Source organism: Cyprinus carpio, unplaced genomic scaffold (assembly GCF_018340385.1).
Source record: "Cyprinus carpio isolate SPL01 unplaced genomic scaffold, ASM1834038v1 S000006514, whole genome shotgun sequence".
NCBI classification, from domain to species: domain Eukaryota; kingdom Metazoa; phylum Chordata; class Actinopteri; order Cypriniformes; family Cyprinidae; genus Cyprinus; species Cyprinus carpio.
Window position 1 is genome coordinate 543,873 of NW_024879182.1, and position 23,461 is coordinate 567,333.

Genomic DNA, 23,461 nt, shown 5'->3' on the forward strand with positions numbered 1-23,461 from the left:
GACGTAGCACCGTCTACGCCTAAGGACTCTGCTACGGAACAGCGCAGTCTCCACCTAAGGAGTCTACTACGGAACGGGACCATCTCCACATGAAGAGTCGGCTACGGAATAGGACGGTCTCCACCTGAGGAGTCAGCTACAGAAAAGGACCATCTTCTCCTGAGGAGTCGGCTACGGAACAGGACCGTCTCCTCCTGAGGAGTCTGCTATGAAACAGGACCTTCTCCTCCGGAGGAGTCCGCTACGGAACAGGACCGTCTGCTCTGGAGGAGTCCGCTACGGAACAGGACCGTCTGCTCCGGAGGAGTCCGCTACGGAACAGGACAGTCTCCTCCTGAGGAGTGCGCTACGGAACAGGACGTAGCACCGTCTACTCCTGAGGACTCTGCTACGGAACAGCGCAGTCTCCACCTAAGGAGTCTGCTACGGAACGCGACCATATCCACCTGAAGTGTTGGCTACGGAATAGGACGGTCTCCACCTGAGGAGTCAGCTACAGAAAAGGACCATCTTCTCCTGAGGAGTCGGCTACGGAACAGGACCGTCTCCTCCTGAGGAGTCTGTAGGAGTCCAAGGTAGCACCGTCTACGCCTAAGGACTCTGCTACGGAACAGCGCAGTCTCCACCTAAGGAGTCTACTACGGAACGCGACCAGGAAGAGTCGGCTACGGAATAGGACGGTCTCCACCTGAGGAGTCAGCTACGGAAAAGGAACAGGACAGTCTCCTCCTGAGGAGTCCGCTATGGAACAGGACGTAGCACCGTCTACTCCTGAGGACTCTGCTACGGACAGTCTCCTCCTGAGGAGTCCGCTATGGAACAGGACGTAGCACCGTCTACTCCTGAAGGACTCTGCTACGGAACAGTGCAGTCTCCACCTAAGGAGTCTGCTACGGAACGCGACCATAAAAACCTGAAGAGTCGGCTACGGAATAGGACGGTCTCCACCTGAGTAGTCAGCTACAGAAAAGGACCAACTACTCAAGAGGAGTCCGCTACGGAACAGGACAGTCTCCTCCTGAGGAGTGCGCTACAGAACAGGAGGTAGCACCGTCTACGCCTAAGGACTCTGCTACGGAACAGCGCAGTCTCCACCTAAGGAGTCTACTACGGAACGGGACCATCTCCTGAAGAGTCGGCTACGGAATAGGACGGTCTCCACCTGAGGAGTCAGCTACGGAAAAGGACCATCTTCTCCTGAGGATTCGGTTACAGAACAGGAGCGTCTCCTCCTGAGGAGTCTGCTACGGAACAGGACCGCCTCCTCCTGAGGACTCCGCTATGGAACGGGACTATCTCCTCCTGAGGACTCCGTTACGGAACGGGACCGTCTCCACCTGAGGAGTCAGCTACAGAATCGTGTCTCCAGCAGTGCAGAGCTTGCTCAGCAATGGCAGCAGGTTGGTGTGAGAACATCTGAACACACAGTGAGGCCAAGACTTTCGGACAACAGCCTGGTGTCAAGAAGGGCAGCAGAGAAGCCACTTCTCTCCAAGAAAAACGTCAAGGACAGACTGAAATTCTGCAGGAAGTACAAGGATTGGACAACAAAAGACTGGTCCAAAGTTATTTTTTCTGATTGCTTCCTTTAAACTTTTTGGGACATCTGGAAAATCAATTGTTTGGAGAAGAAAGGTGAACGCTACCATGAGTCCTTTGTTGTGCCAACAGTGAAGCATCCTGAGACCATCCATGTGTGGGGTTGCTTTTCAACCAAGGGAGTGGGTTCTCTCATAATTCTGCCCAAAACACTGCCAGGAATAAAGAATGGTATCAAAATATCCTGCAAGGGCAACTTCTTCCAACGATCCATGAGCAATCTGGTGATGATCCATACATTTTCAAGCATGATGGAGCACCGTATCACAAAGCAAGAGTGATAAAGAAAAGTGGCTCGAAGATCATTACATTGAAATTTTGGATCTGTGGCCAGGCTACTCCCCGGATCTCAATCCCATAGAGAACTTGCGGACAGTCCTCAAAAGGCGAGTGGACAAGCAGAAGGCCACAAATTGTGATCAACTCCGAGAACTAATAAGGCAAGAATGGATCAACATAAGTCAGGATTTGGCCCAGAAGCTAATATCCAGCATGCCTGAGAGAACTGCAGAGGTTATAAAGAACAAGGGTCAACACTGTAAATATTGACTCACGTTTTAAAGGCTTTTATTGGCAAAAAAATATGATATACTTATCGTTGTTTTTCAGTATACCACAGAAATATGTGGAAAAATAATCTACAAACACTGAAGCAGCAAACTTTGCAAAACACAAAATTTGTGTCACTGCCAAAACTTTTGGCCATGACTGTAGTCTTTCTCCAGAATGAGTATGCAGATGTTCTTTTAAAACCCTTTACTTTCTAAAACTCTTTCCACACTGTTCACATGTGAAGGGTTTCTCTCCAGTGTGGATTTTCATGTGTTCATAAAGAGTTTATTTAAGTCTAAAGTGTGTACAGCTTCTCTTTAGTGTATTTTCATGTGTTTTTTAAGGCATTCTTTTTTTAAGAAACCCTTTCCGCAGTGATCACATGTGAAGGGCTTCTCTCCAGTGTGGATACTCATGTGTTTTTTAAGGTGTTCTTTTTGTATAAAACTCCTCCCGCACTGATCACATGAGTGTGGCTTCTCTCCAGAATGGATTTTCATGTGATCATTATAATTTCCTTTATGTCTGAAACTCTTCCCGCACTGATCACATGCGAAGGGTTTCTCTCCAGTGTGGATTCTCATGTGTGTATTGAGGCTTCCTTTATGTCTGAATTTCCTCCCGCATTGATCACATGTGTACGGCATCGCTCCAGTGTGGATTTTCATATGTTCATAGAGAAATCCTTTAAGTCTGAACGTCTTCCCGCACTGATCACATGTGTGTGGCTTCTCTTCAGTGTGGATCGTCTCATGTATTTTCAGATATTCTGGCCATGTGAATGTCTTGTCAGAGTGTGAACTCTGGTTAGGTTTTTCACCAGTGTGAACTGTCTGGTGCTTTTTCAGTGCATAGACTGTAAAAAAAGTCTTTCCACATTCAGAGCAAATATGATCCTTCACACCACTGTGTCTTTTCAGATGTGTTTTTAAATTACCCATCTGTCTAAAGCTCTTTGCACACAAAGAACATACATAAGGCCTCTCCTGTGTATGCACTGTCAGGTGGTCCTTCAGGAAATCTGCCCTAAAAAATGTTTTACTGCACTGGTTACAGCTATAAATTCTTTCTCTAGAATGAGTTCGCAAATGTACTTTAAAAACACTTGACTTTCTGAAACTCTTCCCGCACTGTTCACATGTAAAGGGCTTCTCTCCAGTGTGGATTTTCATGTGTTCATTAAGTTGTCCTTTTTGTATGAAACTCTTCTCACACTGTTCACATGTGTACTGCTTCTCTCCAGTGTGGATTTTCATGTGATCATTATAGTTTCCTTTATGTCTGAAACTCTTCCCGCACTGATCACATGCGAAGGGTTTCTTTCCAGTGTGGATATTCATGTGTGTATTAAGGTTTCCTTTATATCTAAATTTCCTCCCGCACTGATCACATGTGTGGGGCTTCTCTCCAGTGTGGATTCTCATGTGTTGATTAAGGATGTGTTTTTGTTTGAATTTCTTTCCACACTGACTGCATGCATGCGATTCTCCAGTGGTTTTTCTCCAGGGTTTCTCCCCCGTGTGGATTTTCATGTGATCATTATAGTTTCCTTTATGTCTGAAACTCTTCCCGCACTGATCACATGCAAAGGGTTTCTTTCCAGTGTGGATATTCATGTGTGTATTAAGGTTTCCTTTATGTCTGAATTTCCTCCCGCACTGATCACATGAGTACGGCATCGCTCCAGTGTGGATTTTCATGTGATCACTGAGGTTTCCTTTATTTCTGAATTTCTTCCCGCACTGATCACATGTGTGTGGCTTCTCTTCAGTGTGCATTTTCATGTGATCATTAAAGTTTTCTTTTAGTTTGAAAATCTTCTCGCACTGATCACACTCGTACAGCTCCATTCCACTATGAAATTTCATGTGAAGATTAAGAGTTTGTTCACATGAGAAACTCTTTCCACACTGAGGGCAAGTGTCATGATGTTTCTTCCCTGCTTCCATCAGTTCTTCAATCACCTTGTTCTCTTCCATCAGGTCTAAAATGAAAGTACAAAAGTTTGATTTTCATTTACTCATAAAAAAAAAAAAAAGAGACAAATGTGAAGGAAAAAGAATGTAAACCTTTACACATCAGCAGAAAGTTTGATCATTTTGATGCGTTCATTTGAACTGATGACAGGCAAAAATTGCATGTTTTTGTAGTGAAAAATATATAGAAAGTATGATCATTTAAATGCATTCATTTAAACGGGGTACACTCATCATTCCAATTATTGGGGTACACTGTTTTTGTTATTTTTAAAAATATTGTAGAATGTTCAAAAGTTTAGAAACATTTGCAAAAAATGCATTGAATGCACTCATTTAAACGTGGGAAAAAAATATGCGCTGCTCACGCTTCCGGTGTGAAACCAATTATTATTTTTATTTAACCATTTATTTGATTTGAAGCTGCAGTCAGGAGTTTTTGGATAAAAATGTTCAAAAGTTTAGCATACAGAACGGTATCAACTCTGAAACTTAAATTAAAATATACAAAATTTCACACAGAGAAAAAAAACTCACAAACTTAAAATAACATAACAAAGATGAAAAATTCACACTAAAAAAAGAACGGTATGGTAACAACGGTATCAAAATTGTATAACAATAAAACACGCTTTTCACTTTCTGTTGAAGGTATGGTATACAACTGTATAGAATTTGCGTGCATCAGGTAGCCGCTATCAATATCCAGGGTACTGAAATTGGTTTTGTATGGGAGCTCGCTTTTCACTTTCTGTGTATAGCGAGCGGTGGTACATATGGGACATGGTCTTGTCAGTCATCTCAACGTACTCTCATCACATGATCAGTGTGATCACACTCCTGCAGCCTGTGCTTTATAGAGGAGAGAGGACGCTTTCGTTTTACAATTGCAGCGTCTGATGTCCAACTGAACTAAGTGGTTTTTATTTCTATAAAGCAGCAAAGGCGGTGTGGTGGCCAAGTAATGTAATCGTGTATGGCCGGACACTGTGCAACACCGGTAATACAGCAAGCTTAATATCTACCAGTCTTTGTGTAATGTCAGCATTGCCTAACTTCTGTAATATTACTTGTTTTAAAACAATTCTTTTCAGTGAGTCAAAACAACAGCTGTCAGGTTGGGTACCAAAACCCATGTAACCATTCAGTGTACTAGAACCGAATCAGAACACAGATTTTGGTGCCACTTAAATGCCTGAGAGATTTATTGAAATATTTGTCCTCTGGTTTTCCGAAATGAACGCAAGAAGCATGGGCGTTGCTAGGCCAATTATAGCTCCATAAACTGCACACAAATTTGTGATCACCTCAGTCCCCTTTAAATTTCATATGAAAACAGCGGCAGACTTTAGCTCCTCCATCTTTCAGCGCTCTTCAATCCACGAGCAGACTCCAAACAGAACCCGATGCAATGTTGCCAGATATTGCTTCGAAAAACAAGAAAAAGCATTCCCCAAAAATTCACCAAATTAAGTTCCAATCTTGTATTTTGCAAATAGGATACTGAATCGCTAACCCCAACCTTCATTTTCCCACTTTATTAAAGGAAAATGCCACCGTTTTTCCAAATTTCCACTACGTTCTTCCCTCAGCTTAGATGAGTTGATACGTACCTCTCCTGTCTGAGTGCGTGCACTCAATCGCTGTAGTGCACGGTGCCACTAGCAATTAGCTTAGCACCATTCATTCCTTAGGATCCAAATGGATGAATTTAGAAGCTACCAAACACTTCCATGTTTTCCCTATTTAAAGACGGTTACATAAGTAGTTACACGAGTAAGTATGGTGACACAAAATAAAGTGTCGATTTTATAAGTGGATAAAAAATGATAATTATAATGTATGGCGGAAGAGCACTTCGCAGCACTTCGACCTTGGCGCAGTAATATCATCACTCCTGAGAGAGACGGGAGAGGTACGTATCAACTCGTCTAAGCTGAGGAAAGAACATAATGGAATATGGAAAAACGTTGGTGTTTTCCTTTAACACCGACACATCAAGTATTAAAAAGGTCCAACGACGCTTATAATAACTAGATCTGGCAACATAGCTGAGGCTGCACTCACACCCTTTTGAGCGGTTTACTCAGCCTGTGTCTCACTGTTCTGCGAGTCAGCGACATGATTTTAAATTATTTTTCATTCATAGAATTTTTTTTTTAACATGATACATTTATCTCATAGCTAGCCATGAGCTTGATCAAGATTGATTAAATGCTGGATTCACTGGTTTCATGGTATAAACTGTTTAAAAGACGTTCAAGACTTTTGCTTGAGGCATTAAAAAGAGATATGTTAACCTGTCTTATTTCCCAAGCCTGGCCAATTTCCTCTGCGTTGTGCTAACAGATCCTTTAGGAGATGGATGCGGCTTTGTTTTTGTACATTTCTGAGATGTTTGTGAATGAATGAAGTTTAAACTAAACTTAGACCCCACAGTGTTAGGTCATTTTAGACCCATCTCCAACCCGTGTTTTATTGTGAAGATTTTTCAGAAAATAGTCCTCGAACAATTGTAAAGTTTTCTAGCAGAAAGTTAAGTTTTTACAATTTTTCACTCTGGTTTTAGAAAACATCAGTCTACTGAGACTGCTTTTTTGAAGTTTTTTAATGATGTACTAATAATGTGATTCTGGTGAATATGCTGTTCTTGAGCTTTTAGATGTAACTGCTGCTTTTGATACAGTAGATCATGCTATTCTTATTGTCCATTTGGAACACTGTGTAGGCATTACGGGCAGTGCACTGGAGTGGTTTAAATCTTATCTTTCCAACAGAAGTTTCTCAGTTAAGATTGGACAGTATACTTCTAGTAATCTTGAATTACTGAGTGGGGTTCCTCAGGGCTCCATTTTGGCCCCAATTCTTTTTTCTCTTTACATGCTGCTACTTGGTTCTATTATTAGAAACATGGGCAGTCATTCCATTGTTACACTGATGACACACAAATTTATCTGGCCCTCAAGTGAAATTCTGAGGGTTTGGATAACCTCTTGGCCTGTTTGACTGATGTAAAGGCATGGCTGTCCTTAAACTTTCTGAATTTCAATGAGAGTAAAACAGAAATTATTATATCTGGACCCTCCGATGCCTCTGTTACTTCTAAACTAAATTCGGATGGGCTGTCCTCGGCCGTGAAACTGTGGGTGAAAAATCTGGGCATTGCGTTTGATCAGCTTTGACTTTTATCAGAAGTGAAGACTTAAAAATGTTGATGTGAAAAATGATCAGAAGTACTTTTTGAAAAAAATAATCCATGCCTTTATTTCTTTTGGACTACAGCAATTTATCAGAAGTGAAGACTTAAAAATGTTGATGTGAAAAATGTGCGCTACAGAGTGGATTTGAAAATGTTACTTAAGTGCGCTACAGAGTGGATTTGAAAATGTTACTTTTGTTTATAGAGTGAACGTACCTATTAAGCACATTTCCATATTTGAGCTCAGATTAAAAAAATAAAAAGTAATGCATTATCCTACTTAATGTGTTAACCGATTGTTACTACATACCTCCTGTAACTTCAAGTCAATCAGATCATTGCACACTGATATATGAGTCTCCATGTGTTCACACTGTCTGTGGCCATTTTGAAAGCTGTCTGAAAACTTTCACCAAAAATGGAGCCCCTTAAATGTGCGGTTTTTAGATATTTAAGCCTTTATTTTGGGTAGATTTCACTACTTATTGTAAAGTTAAGAGATTAATGTTTAGACTTTGGCATATTATAACCTGGAACTTGAATATGGAAAATAATTACAGTTAGATCCAAACGATAGTTTTAACAACATAACACGGATGCTACAGAACACAGTTAGCTGACTAGCTGTATAAGATTGTGTGCTACGCTAATATACAACTTCACAGGCATTACAGACTTGTACTTTCACATCCATAATATTATAAATTGACAGTTTATTGCTGGTCTGTGGTTTTACACTGATGTAATTTTTAAGTTTTAAAGTGAGCTTAAAGGGTGCACTACTATAAAAATCTCACAGCTTCAGTGTGACATCAATAAGAAAAAGTATAATTTCATAGATATGGTTAATAATCGTTGTTCATAATAAAATATGTATGCATTTAAAACATGACCTAGATTATTTATTTTGCAAAATCTTGTCATTTTAATAAATATTACATGAAACTTTAAAAATTGTCGCTGCTCCAGTAAAGCTCAGCGTGCTCTCTTTAAGCTCTTCCACATTGAACGTCTATATAAATACTTCATAAACAGACTTTAAATATTAACTGATGCTTTTCACTTTAAGTTAAGTTAATTGTTTTACAGTCTGGAGAAGTTGATGCTAGTTGCAAAGGTCAGATCCAGTCTGTAGATTTGAGTCGACTGATTCCATAGAAAATGTGTTTGGTTATCAAATGTATAGACAAGATCGAATTTATGGAAGGGGTGAAGGTGTGCTATTTTATGCTAAGGATAGTATGAGAGCAATTTCAGTGGTCTTGTATGAACGAGAGTTAATGTATTGGTCTTAAATTAATATTGTCTGAGCAAATGTCATTTATTGTAATTTGAATTTATAGACCACCATCTGCTAAGGCTGTATTTTATGAAAAATTGGATGCCCTTATTAAAAAATGTAATACAAATAAGGAGATAACTTTTATTAGGAGATTTTAATGTAAATTGGAATAATGAATTACAAAGTAAGAAATTAAAAACTTTAACTGGTTATTATGATTTTAAACAGATTATTGAAGGGTCAACCAGGCTAACTAGGTATTCAGAAACACGTATTGATCTGGCTTTTACAAATAGACCAGAAACGATAAAGAAATGCTATAATTTGGTAACTGGACTATCCAATCATAATATGATTTTGATTGTAAGAAACCTCACTAAAACCAGGTTTAATTTAATATCTGAAAAGCAGGTAGAAATATATATATATATATATATATATATATATATATATATATATATATATATATATATATATATACACATATATATATATATATATATATATATATATATATATATATATATATATAAAAAACAAAGTCAGTTGGATTGTCTTGAAAAAACAACTAAAAAAAATAGACTGGGATGCATATTTAACATATGAGGGTATAGGTCAAAATTGTACATCTTTTATGACTGAAACTCAAAATTCTAAACAGTTATATAAGGAAACTAAAACTAAAGCAAGGACAAAGAGAACATTTACCTTGGTTAAATGAAACAATTTGATTACTTATGAAGCAAAGGAATCATGCTCTTAAGTTAGCCCTCAGGTCTAGAACGGAACATGATAGGCGTTTATTTACCACATTAAGAAATAAGGTTGTAAAGGAACTTAGAAAGGCGAAAGCTAGTTTTTTTTTTATTAAGACTATTAGTGAAGCAAAAGGAAATACTAAAGAAATACGGCAGAATTTAAAGAAATTAACAGGAACATTTAAGATACATAAAACCATAGAATTAAATCTAGATGGAAATATGATTAATGACTCAAAAAAAGGTGGCAGAAGTGTTTAATGATCATTTTATAGATTCTACAAAAACTTCAATTAAGAATTTATTGGATTTAAAAGATTTAGCTTTACCTATACATTTTAATGCTCCAACTTTGACTTTTAAAGAACTGGCAAATACCAAAATATACGATTATTACTTCTCTTAATAGTTCAAGGGCAAAAGTTGTGTATGGAATGAATACAATACTTTTAAAAACTTATAAAGAGGCACTTATTCCTCCAATTGTAAAAATTACAAATTGGTCTATGAATGAAGGAGTGTTTCCGAGTGCTTGGAAGCTGCAGTCATTACACCTGTGTTTAAATCAGGAGATAATGTCAATTAGTAATTACAGACCCATTAGCATTCTCCCCGCAGTTTCAAAAATTGCAGAAAAATGGATCTCCGATCATATAATATTACATTTGAATAACACATCATTTTCATTGTATCTGATGCAGTTTTGTTTTCGAAAATACCATTCAACAAAAACCGCCAATGTCTTCTTTCAGAAACTATTAAAGCAAAATTAGATAAAGGTGGTGTGGTGGGAGCTGTCTTTCTGGATTTAAGGAAACCATTTGACACCGTAAATCATTAAAATTTTAATTAAAAAGTTGTACAATTATAATTTCTCAACAAGAGTAATTAAATGGATAAAATCATATTTAACGGATAGACAACAGTGTGTTCGAGTAGACAATAAAATCTCCCAATCGCTTACTAATTCAGTTGGTGTACCTCAAGGATCAATATTAGGTCCTCTGTTATTCAGTTTGTATATCAATTATTTGCCTGATGTTTGTGCACCTGCTGTAAATTGCCAGATGTATGCTGATGATACAATTATATACTTGGATGCTAAAACTAAAAACATGCGGCATATGAATTATCAGCAGAAATGGTTAAGATTACTAATTGGTTAAAAAACACTCGTGTTTACATCTTAATGTTAGCAAAACTGTATGTATGTTTTTTTCAAAGTCTGCAAATAAGATGTCACAGTTGCAGGTAAAAGGTTATCAGTAGTTCAAGAGTATAAATATCTAGGTATAATACTTGATTCACAACTTACATTTAAAAAACAAGTTAAAAAAGTTGGGAATAAAATAAAAAAATTCAAATTTTCAAAACATAGACATATTAACAACAAATTAACCAAAAATTACACAAAGATATATATTAATGCTATTAAATTACCATCTCACCAGTTGGACACAGACAGGTGGGACAAATTTGCAACTAAAAATAAATCAAAATAAAGACTCTATAAGCAGGCTTTGAAAATATTGGATAAAAGGTCTAACTCATATCATCATTGTGAAATTTTAACTAAATATGGGTTTTTAAGTTGGAAAAATATTATTCAATTTGCAGATATTTTACTTGTGTTTAAAATTTAGCATGGTTTGGTTCCGCTTCCACTCAATAAATTTATCAGGAAATTTATCTCTTATGCTAGAGACTGTATAATACCACACAGAAGAAGTGCTTTTGGGCAATCAGTATTTTCTTATAGAGCAGTACATACTTGAACAGTACATACTATACCCATAGAATTAAAAATATTACATCTCTTGCTTCTTTTTCTGAATTGGTAAAAGGGTGGTTATTGGATAATCAAATATGTCTTCATAATTTGAAGTAATGTTTTTTTTATTTATTGTATTCCGGTTTTTGTAATATGTTTGTTTCTGCTTTATGTACTTGTGGATTATGGTTCTAACTGTGCGTTCACACCAGACACGACTTGCACGAATAAATCCGCTATTCGCGCGTAGTTGGATGCTTGAACAGTTTGAGCTTATTTGCCTCATTGCGCCCATTTCGGAGGCGATCAGCGGAAGCTCAGTTCTCAAGTTACCAACAAGAGCAGTCTCGACTCGGCTAGTCCTTCTGATATTTGCCGCTGGCTCTGATGTCTCTTTAGTGGTTAAAAATAAAATATAATTCATTTTGGGTAAATCCAACAGGTAATCTTTGGTCTTTATTCAAGTAATCTATTAATACATTAAAATGAAAATAAAAAGAGGCAATATGGGTTTATATAATATTTTATTTCATTGTAATGAAGGCTATATAGGCCTACACATTTCCCTGAACTAGTTTTCCGTGACTCTTAATATGTTTAAATGAAAACTAAAGGAAACAGTTGTTTTTTGTTCAAGTTTAGATTGTTATAGTTTTCTTGTTTTCAAATGATAAATGGAGCCAGCCTCCAAAAGGAATCCCTGTCTCGTTACTGCATCATGATACTATCCCACAACACTGGTCCAATCACAAATAACTACTTTTACTATACTATTATGAGTGTATTTGCAATAGGATATAATTATAATTTATGTACAAATGTTTTCCATAAGTATTCTAGTCTTAACATATAAATAATATTTTTATGTAACAAATTTAAATTATGTTTTACTATGTTGTACACAAAGTAACACACCAAAACCTTTGGTCATTGTATAGAACATATATTTATACAAAATCAAATCACATTAAAAATAATAAAAAATTCCTGTTTCTGTAAAAGTATGAAGTATCGTACAGCTCCGGGTATCCACATACAGAGAGGATGACTTTGTCCTCCATTGTTGTTTCAGATTTTCCCTCCGCTCGCTACGTCCTAATCACGTCACTGCTAGAGCAAGCTGCTGATTGGTTAACGCAGAGCAAACTCCAAAGTTCACATTTTTAAACTCGCGAGCTGAAATGCTCATTTTGCACCGCAGGATGTCTTCTTTGCATCGACTGAACATGTAAATCACTGGCGCGTAACGCTTCATTCACGTCTGGTGTGAACGCACCATTACAATCAACCTGCCAGGGACTGCAGATGAACATGAGCCTGAACGGCTAAATCTGGCACATTTACATAGTAGACTTGTTTACTCATGTTAATTAATGTGTATCGTCCCTTAAACAAACAAAAGAATCAGTGGAAAATCGGGCTAAAATCCTGTGTTGTGTTCCAGCCTGAAGAGACTATAGATACGCTGACCTCATTTAATAAGAGGCTTCATAATGAGGCTAGTGTCTGTGTTCAGCCCCATGAACTAAACGTTTTATTGGGTTGTTTTATGTATTTTTGAATATGTGTTACTCAGCTGAACGTGGACTAGTCTAGATGCTGCAATGTGCTTATTTGACACTTCACTATGAATACATCACTGATCAAACTGAACACCTTGTTGCTTGATTTTAGTGTTCGGTTTTTTTTATTGACTTTGTACCTTCAAATAAAACATTTTTCAATTATACTTTAAAAAGTTTGTTTAAAATAAACAAGAATTTTTAATAAAACATGATGTGAGCTTAATGGGAACAGGTGTGTGCTTAAAGAACACAAAAATGTACCCATTAAGCACAGCCAGACTTTTTGCATTTATTGATGAACATCTTAATTGAAATGCTTATGTCATTTAAAATACAATGAAATATTTTTGTGCGAGAGATTTTTTTTTTCTTTTCAAGCTTTAACTGTTATTTCACAGCTCTGATGATGTTTCCAACTGAAACCACTGAATCTGACGAACCACTTTAAGTTGTATACCCTTATCAAAGAACCAAGACGAAACACCAACCTATTTGTTCTTCACCATCATCTTGTTTTATTCTGCAGGGTTCTGGACCATCCATGTTCTCGCCGTTCTTTTAAGAAGTTTATCCTCGTCACAGCAGAGCTGCCAAAATGAACATTAAATCAGTTATCAACTTGATGCTTTCAGTAATTCACACACTGTAAACGTGATGTTTGTGTTTTTCTATCTAAAACCACTCTCCAGAGCCTGTATATTCACTGTTCCTTGCTGCTGGAATCATCTTCCCAACACTGAATCCCTGACAGAACCAGGGTCAGTCTGTTTGGAGCACTACTCTAATATTCCTCTCGTCACAGTTAAACAGCTTTAATTCAAGAACAGCTTCAGGTTCAGTTTAAAGAACGAGTTCTGCAGGGACAGAAGCGATAATAAACGCTGTGAGATGAGAGATCTGGTCAGTAAAGTGTGTTCTATTAACACATTTATAAGATCAGTATTCTACACACATGTAACACAACTCATCTCAGTTTGAGACTCTTCTCTAGCACACAAACATCAGGAATATAACTCACCAGATGTGTTCAGACTGCTGCAGGGTTTCTTTCTGCTGTTCTCTCACATCATCATCATCATTATTATTATTATCATTATTATTATTATTATTATTATTTTACACAGTTTCTGCAGATCGCGCTGCACAGATGCTGCTGCTCTGTGGCTGCGCTTCTCTTCTTCTTCTTCTTCTTCTTCTTCTTCTTCTTCTTCTTCTTCTTCTTCTTCGGTGTTTTATGGATGTGGGCAAACCATCTTAAGGCGCATTACCGCCACCTAATGTTACTGGATGAGCGGAAGAAACAGCAAAACAAATTATATCCCGTTAAACTTTCAAATATGTTAGAAGCAAATCATTTACCTTTGACTGTATCTGCGCATTTTGAAATATAGTTTTAACTGAAAAGACACTAATTCTCATATCTCTTGGTTTTTCTTTCTCTTCTATGTGCTTCAGCAGAGCAGGGAGTAAGTCTCAGGTCCAAGTCGATTCTTGTGAGAATCAAGTCCAGTCACTGTCCAGTGTTTGATGATTCAACTGAATTTATAATAAGTTAAACCTACAGTAGTTATGGACTATGGGAGTTTTATTTGCAACAAAAAATTGCAATATGCATTTTGTCCACATACAGCTGTTATTAAATTATAGTGATATTTATGTTTGCAAATTTGAAGTGTGGACCATAAGATAATCAAATCAAAACACACACAAACAAGATAGAGCTTTATTGCCAGGTCTGTTCACACATACGAGGAATTTGTTTTCGTGACAGAAGCTCCGCAGTGCAACATAACAGCGACAGAACAAAAACACATAATAAAAGAATAAAAAATACAATATTTATACAAACTGACAATGTAAAATGTTACTCACATAAAAATAAAATACAAAAAATATATGCAAAAAAAACACAAATAAAACGAAAATATATCTTAAATAAATCCAATCACACTACAAGCAGGGAAAAATACTAACTCTTATTTAACTGAAAGCACTGTTCCTCTCAAGCGGGATTTGTACTTTCATCTGGCTCCGCTACGGAGCCCTGCACATAACATGCAGGAAAAAATACTAAGCTAAATCGTGTGAATGATTTACTGTTTTGTTCCCTCGATTTATAAATTGTGAGCACGATTTACTAATCCGTTCCCTCGATTTGCTAATTGTGCACACAATTTATAAATCGAGAGAACAAATTAGTAAATTGTGTGCATGATTTAGCGAATCCAGGGAACGAAATAGTAATCGTGTGCACGTTTTAGTACATCGAGGGAATGAATTAGTAAATCGTGCACACAAATTATTTATTTTTTCTTGCATGTCACGTGCAGGGCTCCGTACTCCGCTGACTGCAAGCGCACCTTACCAAACGGACGAGGCTTTTATACTTGTCACATTAGCTGTTGTACTATTCTTTAACATTACTTACAATCTTGTGTTTGAGTCCAGCTTCCATTGCCACTGGCTGTCCAGGCTGATTCTAGGCAAAAAATGTAAAAGCTGTATGCAAAACTTAATAAACATGGATACATTTTAAAAATTATCAGGCCTCACAATAGCACTTCATAAATTTTGAGGTTTTCGAAATGGACCTGAAGCCACTAGTGCTCTATCATGATCAAATTGTGCATCAAAGATAAAAAGTTAGACATTATTGTGATTCTCTTTTGATCACTCTGGAATTTATTAATTAATTCAGTCCATCCTATGCCTCAATTATATTCGTCTATCACAATAGAGACATTATTGTGATTCTCTCTTTTAAGGTTTGCCCCGCGGTCCTGCGTCTGTGATTCGGCTGAAGGTGTGTGCTTTTAATCCTATGAAGTGTTTGAATCAATACAGCTCGTTTAGAGAATTGTATATGGTGTATATAAATTTTAAATCAATAAACACTGAATCAAACAATAATAAAAATCACAAAAAAAATAACTAAAAACTCACCCTATACCATTAAACAGCTTATCATAAAGAATGACAGAATTTCCTATACCATGAATCAATTGATCATAAACACCAGTTCAATCACCGGCGAGCAGTGACAGAGAAACTACGCCACTACAGCTGACAAAATACCAATAAGGCAGGTTATTTGCACAAGTTATTTGTTCATATGTTTTTTTCCATAGTAAGCGCAATTCATACAATACATTTAAACCAAGCTACTTTAAGACCATCTCCAAACTTTCTACCACGACTCTACTGTTTTTCGGCTGGTTATTTCTGTATACTTTGATTGACAGATGTCTCGTCCAGTCAGCGGTGAGTAATCCCAAACCAATGGCGCCGTCTCAAACTACACTTACCTCTACCAATTTCTCTGACACCACACCTTCTATTCTTACTTTCCATTGATAAATAAGACTTTAGTTGTAAACACCACTCCTCGGCCACCTTAAGAAACAGATCCTTTCTTAACTCTGAATCAACTGAATCAATTGCATCGCAGAATGATTCAGTGATTCGAATTGTTTGAATCACCACACACTGACGACACACTGCTGCTCAAAACATGCAACAAGAACAACAAATGTGTAATGACAACTTTTATAAAACAAAATAAAATGAATACAAAAAAAAAAAAACAACTAAACATAATCTACAAATCAGTAAATCTAAAAATATAAACATTCCATATAATTTGTGTACTGTTTTAGTTATTTAATTGTTTTTGTCTTAGGTTAAGGCCATTAACTCTCACTCTGACTGACTCCTTTACAGAACTAGGGAACTTATTGAGATGCTGCACACAGAGATCTACTTTTAATTTCTTTTCCAATCTGTTAATAATTTTCATTTAAACAGGACAAGTGTCCAAACACACAGAAAACCTCCTGCTGAAGCAGCTGAGATACACATGACTCATTATTATTAAGATGGCTTTAATTAAAGAGGAGAGTGAAGTCACGAAGATTGAAGAAGCATTCAGAGTCAAACATAAGGATACTGAGAAACAAACAAAGAGGGCGTTTATTAAAGAGGAGAGTGAAGACATGAGGATTGAAGAAACATTCAGTCAAACATGAAGATACTGAGGAAGAATCATGACACAAACATCAATTCAAATCTGATCTCAAGTTCATTTCTCATTGTGTTTTATTATTTTTGCACAAAAACAATAGAGAAAAATGAATGACGTACTTTTCACAAACATGATTCATGAATAACTTTTCAATTGAAAGGAAATTTTGATAGTAATAATACAAATAACTGATGTGACACTACCATTAAAAACACAAATGTAGATAAACACACTGATCTTACTGTCTATATGAGGATTTCTGACACATTTATTCTGACTGTTATTTCAGTGACAGTGAGATGTCTCTTCATAAGACAGAAAAGAACTTAAATTACACTTTCAGTTTTGATCAGAGCAATACATCAATTGAATCTGTAAAGGGTCTACTTTTATTTGTATCCACACATAATAACAACAAAACTTTGTGCACTTAACAAACAGAAAACTCTCCTTCACACCTCCCTCCACCTAATCCAAACACACAAACGCACCAATAAAATTATCTTTAACATAACGAATACTCAACACAGAGACATGAGAGATATATCTATAGAAAGCCCGAGATATATACATTATATCTAATGCGACCAAGCCCACGTGCCGAGCTCTGTGATAAAGTAATCCACAAGAGCAAAAAAAGAAGCTAAACAGAACAAAAAAATCACATTATATCTAATGCGACCAAGCCCACGTGCCGAGCGCACTATTGATATTATAATCGTCTACGTGAAGCTCATCAGAGCAAACAAAGCAGCGAGACTGTACTTCACGTTTTTTAAATGTTACTGTTCACTTCGCACTGAGAAGAATAAGACATAATTCACCTCAATAAGACTGCTGAGAGGAATAAGATTTGGATTACTTCAGAAAGAAGAACGAAGTGGCTTGACCCAGCAGAGATAAACAAGAGTAAGTCTTTTTTATTATTAATCTACTTGTATTAGTTTTCATATAACTTGTACACATTTTACTAGTTAGACTTTTTCCAAACTATAATTCCTGTCTAAATGTATAATCAGTGAAACATTATGAAGTTTAATTTACATCATCTCAATGTTTGCCAGGATGTTTTTTTTTATGTTCTAACGTATAACATAGACAGCAATACGATATAAAAGTAATATGAGGTATGTGCCAGGTATGTGATGCTCATTTATATATTTCAACATGACACAATACCAGTCAAAACTTTTGAACAGTAAGATTTTTAATGTTTTTTGTAAAGAATTCTCTTCTGATGACCAAGCCTGCATTTATTTGATCCAAAATACAGAAAGTTGCATTTGCCAAAGCAGTAACATTGTAAAATATTTTTACTATTTTACTCCAGCTGAACTTCTGTCACTGATTTATCATGCAGCTCAAAGCATTATGGGTAGAATCTCTCGTCAGTCTCTTCTGATTCATCAACACAATTTCACTGATGATTTATAATCAACAGTAAACCCAGGATAGAGCGGCTGAGTGAATGTGGTCTGGACTGTGTGGATGAGGCTCATTGTGTCAGAGACGCTGTAGAAGGACAGAGTTCCTGCACTGTGATCCACAAACACTCCTATTCTACTGCTGATGGACTTCACAGGAAGAACAGTCTTTTTGTTATTGTGTCTGAATGAGTAACTGGAGGAAGAGCAGAACAAACTCCAGGACTGATCATTGGATCCAAACAGACACTCATCACCGTCTCCCTTCCTGCTGATGCTCTTATATGACACTGATATAAACACATTATATCCACTCCACTCCAGCTCCCAGTAACAGCGTCCACACACACTCTCTCTACACAACACCTGATACACATCATCAAATCTCTCTGGATGGTCAGGATATGACTGTTTCTCTCTCACACGTGTCACCTTTCTGTTCTCCTCAGACAGACTAAGTTCAGTGTTTGCCGTGTTTGGATCCAGTGTGAGAAAACAGACCCCTGAACACAAGAACAGAGACATTAATAACACAACAAGCGTCTGTGTGTGTGTGTGTGTGAGAGAGAGAGAGAGAGAGAGAGAGAGTCAGCTGTCCTGTCAGTGTAGTGCAAGCCTCTAAATTGATAGAGAAACAAAAAAAAAGCAACAGTAAACTTTTGTCAGCACAACGGAAGGCCGCCCCTTCATTCATTTGATTGGACAATGGAAAAACCACAAATGACATCGGGCGCTTTTCTGCTTGGAGTTGCTTTTTCTTCAACTTCAGGCACTTCTGCAAAAATGTGAAGTGCTGGGGAGCATTAACAGCACGCAAAACGCTCACTGCCAATGGGCTAGTTGCATATGTCCGCCATCTTGGATTTCCGATCTAGTGAGTGTGTGCATAGATACTTCCGGTTTTGCTAAATGCCAGTGCAGAGAACCTGAGAAATCCATATTAAATTACCTTCTATATATGTTGTCGGGATTTATATAAATTCAAATGCAAATAATATCTAGACTGTTATATTACTATACTATAAATGTTAGCTGAGCAGTGCATTTGAAATTTACATATGTTTGGGTGAATGAATGAAATACACTAATCCCTACTGTTCACAAAATGAAAGTTGAACTCATGGTGGGTACAGTCGTGGCCAAAAGTTTTGAGAATTACATAAATATTAGTTTTCAAAAAGTTTGCTGCTAAACTGCTTTTAGATCTTTGTTTCAGTTGTTTCTGTGATGTACTGAAATATAATTACAAGCACTTCATTGCGTTTTCAAAGGCTTTTATCGACAATTACATGACATTTATGCAAAGAGTCAGTATTTGCAGTGTTGGCCCTTCTTTTTCAGGACCTCTGCAATTCGACTGGGCATGCTCTCAATCAACTTCTGGGCCAAATCCTGACTGATAGCAACCCATTCTTTCATAATAACTTCTTGGAGTTTGTCAGAATTAGTCGGTTTTTGTTTGTCCACCTGCCTCTTGAGGATTGACCACAAGTTCTCAATGGGATTAAGATCTGGGGAGTTTCCAGGCCATGGACCCAAAATTTCAACATTCTGGTCCCCGAGCCACTTAGTTATCACTTTTGCCTTATGGCACGGTGCTCCATCGTGCTGGAAAATGCATTGTTCTTCACCAAACTGTTGTTGGATTGTTGGAAGAAGTTGCTGTTGGAGGGTGTTTTGGTACCATTCTTTATTCATGGCTGTGTTTTTGGGCAGAATTGTGAGTGAGCCCACTCCCTTGGATGAGAAGCAACCCCACACATGAATGGTGTCAGGATGCTTTACTGTTGGCATGACACAGGACTGATGGTAGCGCTCACCTTTTCTTCTCCGGACAAGCCTTTTTTCCAGATGCCCCAAACAATCGGAAAGGGGCTTCATCGGAGAATATGACTTTGCCCCAGTCCTCAGCAGTCCATTCACTATACTTTCTGCAGAAGATCAATCTGTCCCTAAAGTTTTTTTTGGAGAGAAGTGGCTTCTTTGCTGCCCTTCTTGACACCAGGCCATCTTCCAAAAGTCTTCGCCTCACTGTGCATGCAGATGCGCTCACACCTGCCTGCTGCCATTCCTGAGCAAGCTCTGCACTGGTGGCACTCCGATCCTGCAGCCTCTTTAGAACCATTGGCAATGCTGGAATTGAACAATGATTTTACAAGCATCACCCTTTCCTTTTCTTGATGACATGTAAAGTCTGCCATTCTAACCCAATCAGCCTGAATATTTTTATGCTAACGCTCCACGCGTTTCTTTACAGCTCGGTCAACATTGATTTCAAGCATCACCTGAGTTTAAACATGTGAAGTCTGCCATTCTAACCCAATCAGCCTGATAATGATCTCCAGCAGGTGCTCGTTTCTCACCTGACAACAATGAAAAATGTTCAGTGACAGCAAAATGGTTGTTTTTTTGGGATTAAGTTAATTTTCATGGCAAAGAAGGACTAATCCAATTCATCTGATCACTCTTCATAACATTCTGGAGTATATGCAAATTGCTATTATAAAAACTTAAGCAGCAACTTTTTCAATTTCCAATATTTATGTAATTCTCAAAACTTTTGGCCACGACTGTACACTCAGCTACACAATGTCTTTTCCCTTAACAATTATGTAAATGTGCAACTGATTAAACCTGTCAGCCACCACCCCCCATTATGGGACTCAGAGCCGAAAATGCCCTACCTGACTTAAAATTGTAATAGTTCCTGACTTCAGTGTGCCTCACACACAGTTTTGGTGTCTTTGATAAGAAGACCCTTTGGGCTTTACTTTTCATCATCCAGAGTTGATAATGCTCAAAAAGATGAAAAGTTATAGACACTGAAGTGCCTTGAAAAAAATTGTACCACACTGAATCTTTTTTTTTATTTGATATAAAAATACATGGAATCAGTCCTGGAGCAATCCAGAAAAGTAATGGGTTGAAAGTCACGTCTCATGAGTTTCTATTTCAAATCTGTAGAAGATACCATTAAAAATGAGATTCATGAAACCATTTTTCTGAGACTATGTCTACAATAATTTGAGTAATAAAAATAAGAAAAATAGATAAATAATTAACTATGTATGCCAATTACAATACATCCTGAGATTGCTAGAAAAACAGCGTTTACACTGATTTCTGCTCATATAGTCAATTATCACGTGCTGATGTGCAGATGGCCAGTTATAGAGATGGTAATCATACAGATGCGCCATATAGTCAGTAATCACACTCTATTCATATAGACAGCGTTCACATTGATAGCTGTGATTACACAGTAATAACATGCTGATTTGCGCTCAAACAGAATGTAATCATGCAGATATAGCCACATTCCCCACAAAACACACACACACATATATGAAAAATGTTGAAAAATAAAAAAAGAAAGTATTATTTGTGCAAAAAGCCAATCGCTAATTTATTCCCCCATCAGATGACAGGTGCATCACAGCGTGCATCATGAGAGAGCACCAGAATTCAAATAAACAATCTTCCGCCTATCTTTGACTTTTTTTAGTGGATGGACTCATTCTGTTTGTGACACTGTATGCTACAAAACCATGCTGTTTTTTTTACTACCAAGATGCAGTTTTTTGAGTGTAGCTTATTCATAACTGATACAAACAATTCTGTCCCTGAAGAACTGAGATGTAAACAAAGAAATTACCATCCATATTACAACGTTATTGCTTCATTGGGCTAAACATGCTGTTTGGGATGTCGTTTTTCTCACCATTTGTCTCCTGCCGAGCATAATTATGACATTGGTAACAGAGAGTTGTTGGCAGTCAAGCTTGCCTTGGAAGAGTGGCATCATCGGTTTTAGACCGACCACAAGAAATTAGAATACATCAAGTGCGCCAAAAGATTAAACTCTAGGCAGGCCCGGTGGGCACTTTTTTTCAGTCGTTTTGATTTTTCTATTTCTTACTTTCCAGGTTATAAAAATATCAAACTGGATATCTTGTATTTTTGATCATGCGGAGCTCTCATGTTTTCTTTTAGCCCATTGTGCCACATATGGTTTTTATTTCTGTGGTCACGTGGGAGATTGAGTCGAAGGTCCACACAGCCTGTTTGTTTGTGCCAGAGTGTTTAAGGTCTGAAGTTATCTGATGGGGTCATTATTCCAAGGTAGCCTGCCACCCTGGGGTCAATCGTACCAAGTTTCTTGTTAAACAACGGTTTTGGTGGCCATCCATGGCTCACGACATTCATCTATTTGTTTTGGCATGCTCGGTCTGTGCTGTTTCTAAGTTTGGACTCCTTCAGCCGTTGTTAGTTCCTTCAAGACCCTGGTCCCACATGTCGTTAGATTTTGTTTCGGGTCTCCCACCCTCACAGGGAAACACAGTGGTTTTGACCGCGGTGGACCGGTTTTCGAAGGCAACTCATTTCATTGTTGGGGGCGACTGTTAGTCTTTCTTCTGGATTTCATCCCCAGAGTAATGGTCAGACGGAGAGGGCGAAGCCTCCCGTCCATGTCGTGGGTCAAAAGGTGTGGCTTTCATCTAAGGAATATTCCTCTCTGATCCATTAGCAATAAGCTTGCTCCCAAATTTATTGGCCCATTTACTGTCACCAAAATTATTAGTCTGGTGGCACTCCGCTTTAAACTTCCTCCGGCTTACAGGAGAATTCATCCGGTGTTTCATGTATCCAAATTAAAACGTATTCTGGACTCGAGGTGGAAGGGAAGAGGATTTCATTACTTGGTGGACTGGGAAGGTTACAGTCTTGAGAAGATGAGTTGGGTGCCTGCTAGTGACATACTGGACCACTCCCTTAATGATGAATTCAATCACCAGGTAGGTTCTCTTGGGAGCGCCAGGAGGCACTCCTAGGGGAGGGGGTACTGTCATGGTTCATGGGTCTGTGTGTTCATCCGTCACCTAGTAACCGCAGCTGGTGGTCTAATCTCTAATCATAGCATCCCAGCTGCAGCTCATTGCGCTGCCTATATATTGGCTGGCATTTTCAGTGTGTGTTGTTGGTTGGAGTCTCGGTCACGCAACACTAAACTGATGTGAGATCCAGTGTAAAGAGCTTGAATTCAGCAAAGAACACAAATGACTCGCTGATTTAAACTAGTTTATATCCAGATGAAACAGCGCTGACAAACAGCAGAAACACTGTGAGCCATGATTCAGTGAGAAGATTTTTCCATCTACAAATCACCATCATTTAACCCTCTGGCGTCGACTAACGCGGATATGTGTTTTGTGACATCTTCTCCTGATAAGACCGAAAAGAACCTAAATTACACTTTCAGTTTTGATCGTACAGATAAGAGCAATACATCAATCAAATCTGTAAAGGGTCTACT

General features: G+C 37.8%; 2 protein-coding genes across 3 annotated transcripts in view; both read right to left on the reverse strand.

Moving 5' to 3' along the window:
- Nucleotides 1–1,968: 1,968 nt before the first annotated feature.
- Nucleotides 1,969–13,901, reverse strand: LOC109062328 (gastrula zinc finger protein XlCGF57.1-like). Of its 2 annotated transcripts, none has more exons than XM_042754420.1 (3): nucleotides 13,721–13,901; nucleotides 13,191–13,289; nucleotides 1,969–4,135 (listed from the first exon to the last, which is right to left on the reverse strand). In XM_042754420.1, exons 2-3 carry the CDS (start codon nucleotides 13,243–13,245, stop codon nucleotides 2,469–2,471), a joined length of 1,722 nt encoding a protein of 573 aa, XP_042610354.1. In that variant the 5' UTR covers nucleotides 13,246–13,289; nucleotides 13,721–13,901; the 3' UTR covers nucleotides 1,969–2,468. The 2 variants fall into 2 exon arrangements, with proteins under 2 accessions (XP_042610354.1, XP_042610355.1); XM_042754421.1 differs by having other exon boundaries at nucleotides 13,191–13,556; nucleotides 13,721–13,896.
- A 3,597-nt stretch (nucleotides 13,902–17,498) lies between these two features.
- The window catches only part of LOC109065248 (NACHT, LRR and PYD domains-containing protein 3-like), an 84,897-nt gene continuing 78,934 nt past the window's right edge, over nucleotides 17,499–23,461 (reverse strand). The window contains exons 10-11 of the mRNA XM_042754427.1: nucleotides 18,514–18,650; nucleotides 17,499–17,522 (exon numbers count right to left, since the gene is read on the reverse strand). Coding sequence (XP_042610361.1) covers nucleotides 17,499–17,522; nucleotides 18,514–18,650 — 161 coding nt within the window. The remainder of the gene's footprint in view (nucleotides 17,523–18,513; nucleotides 18,651–23,461) is intronic.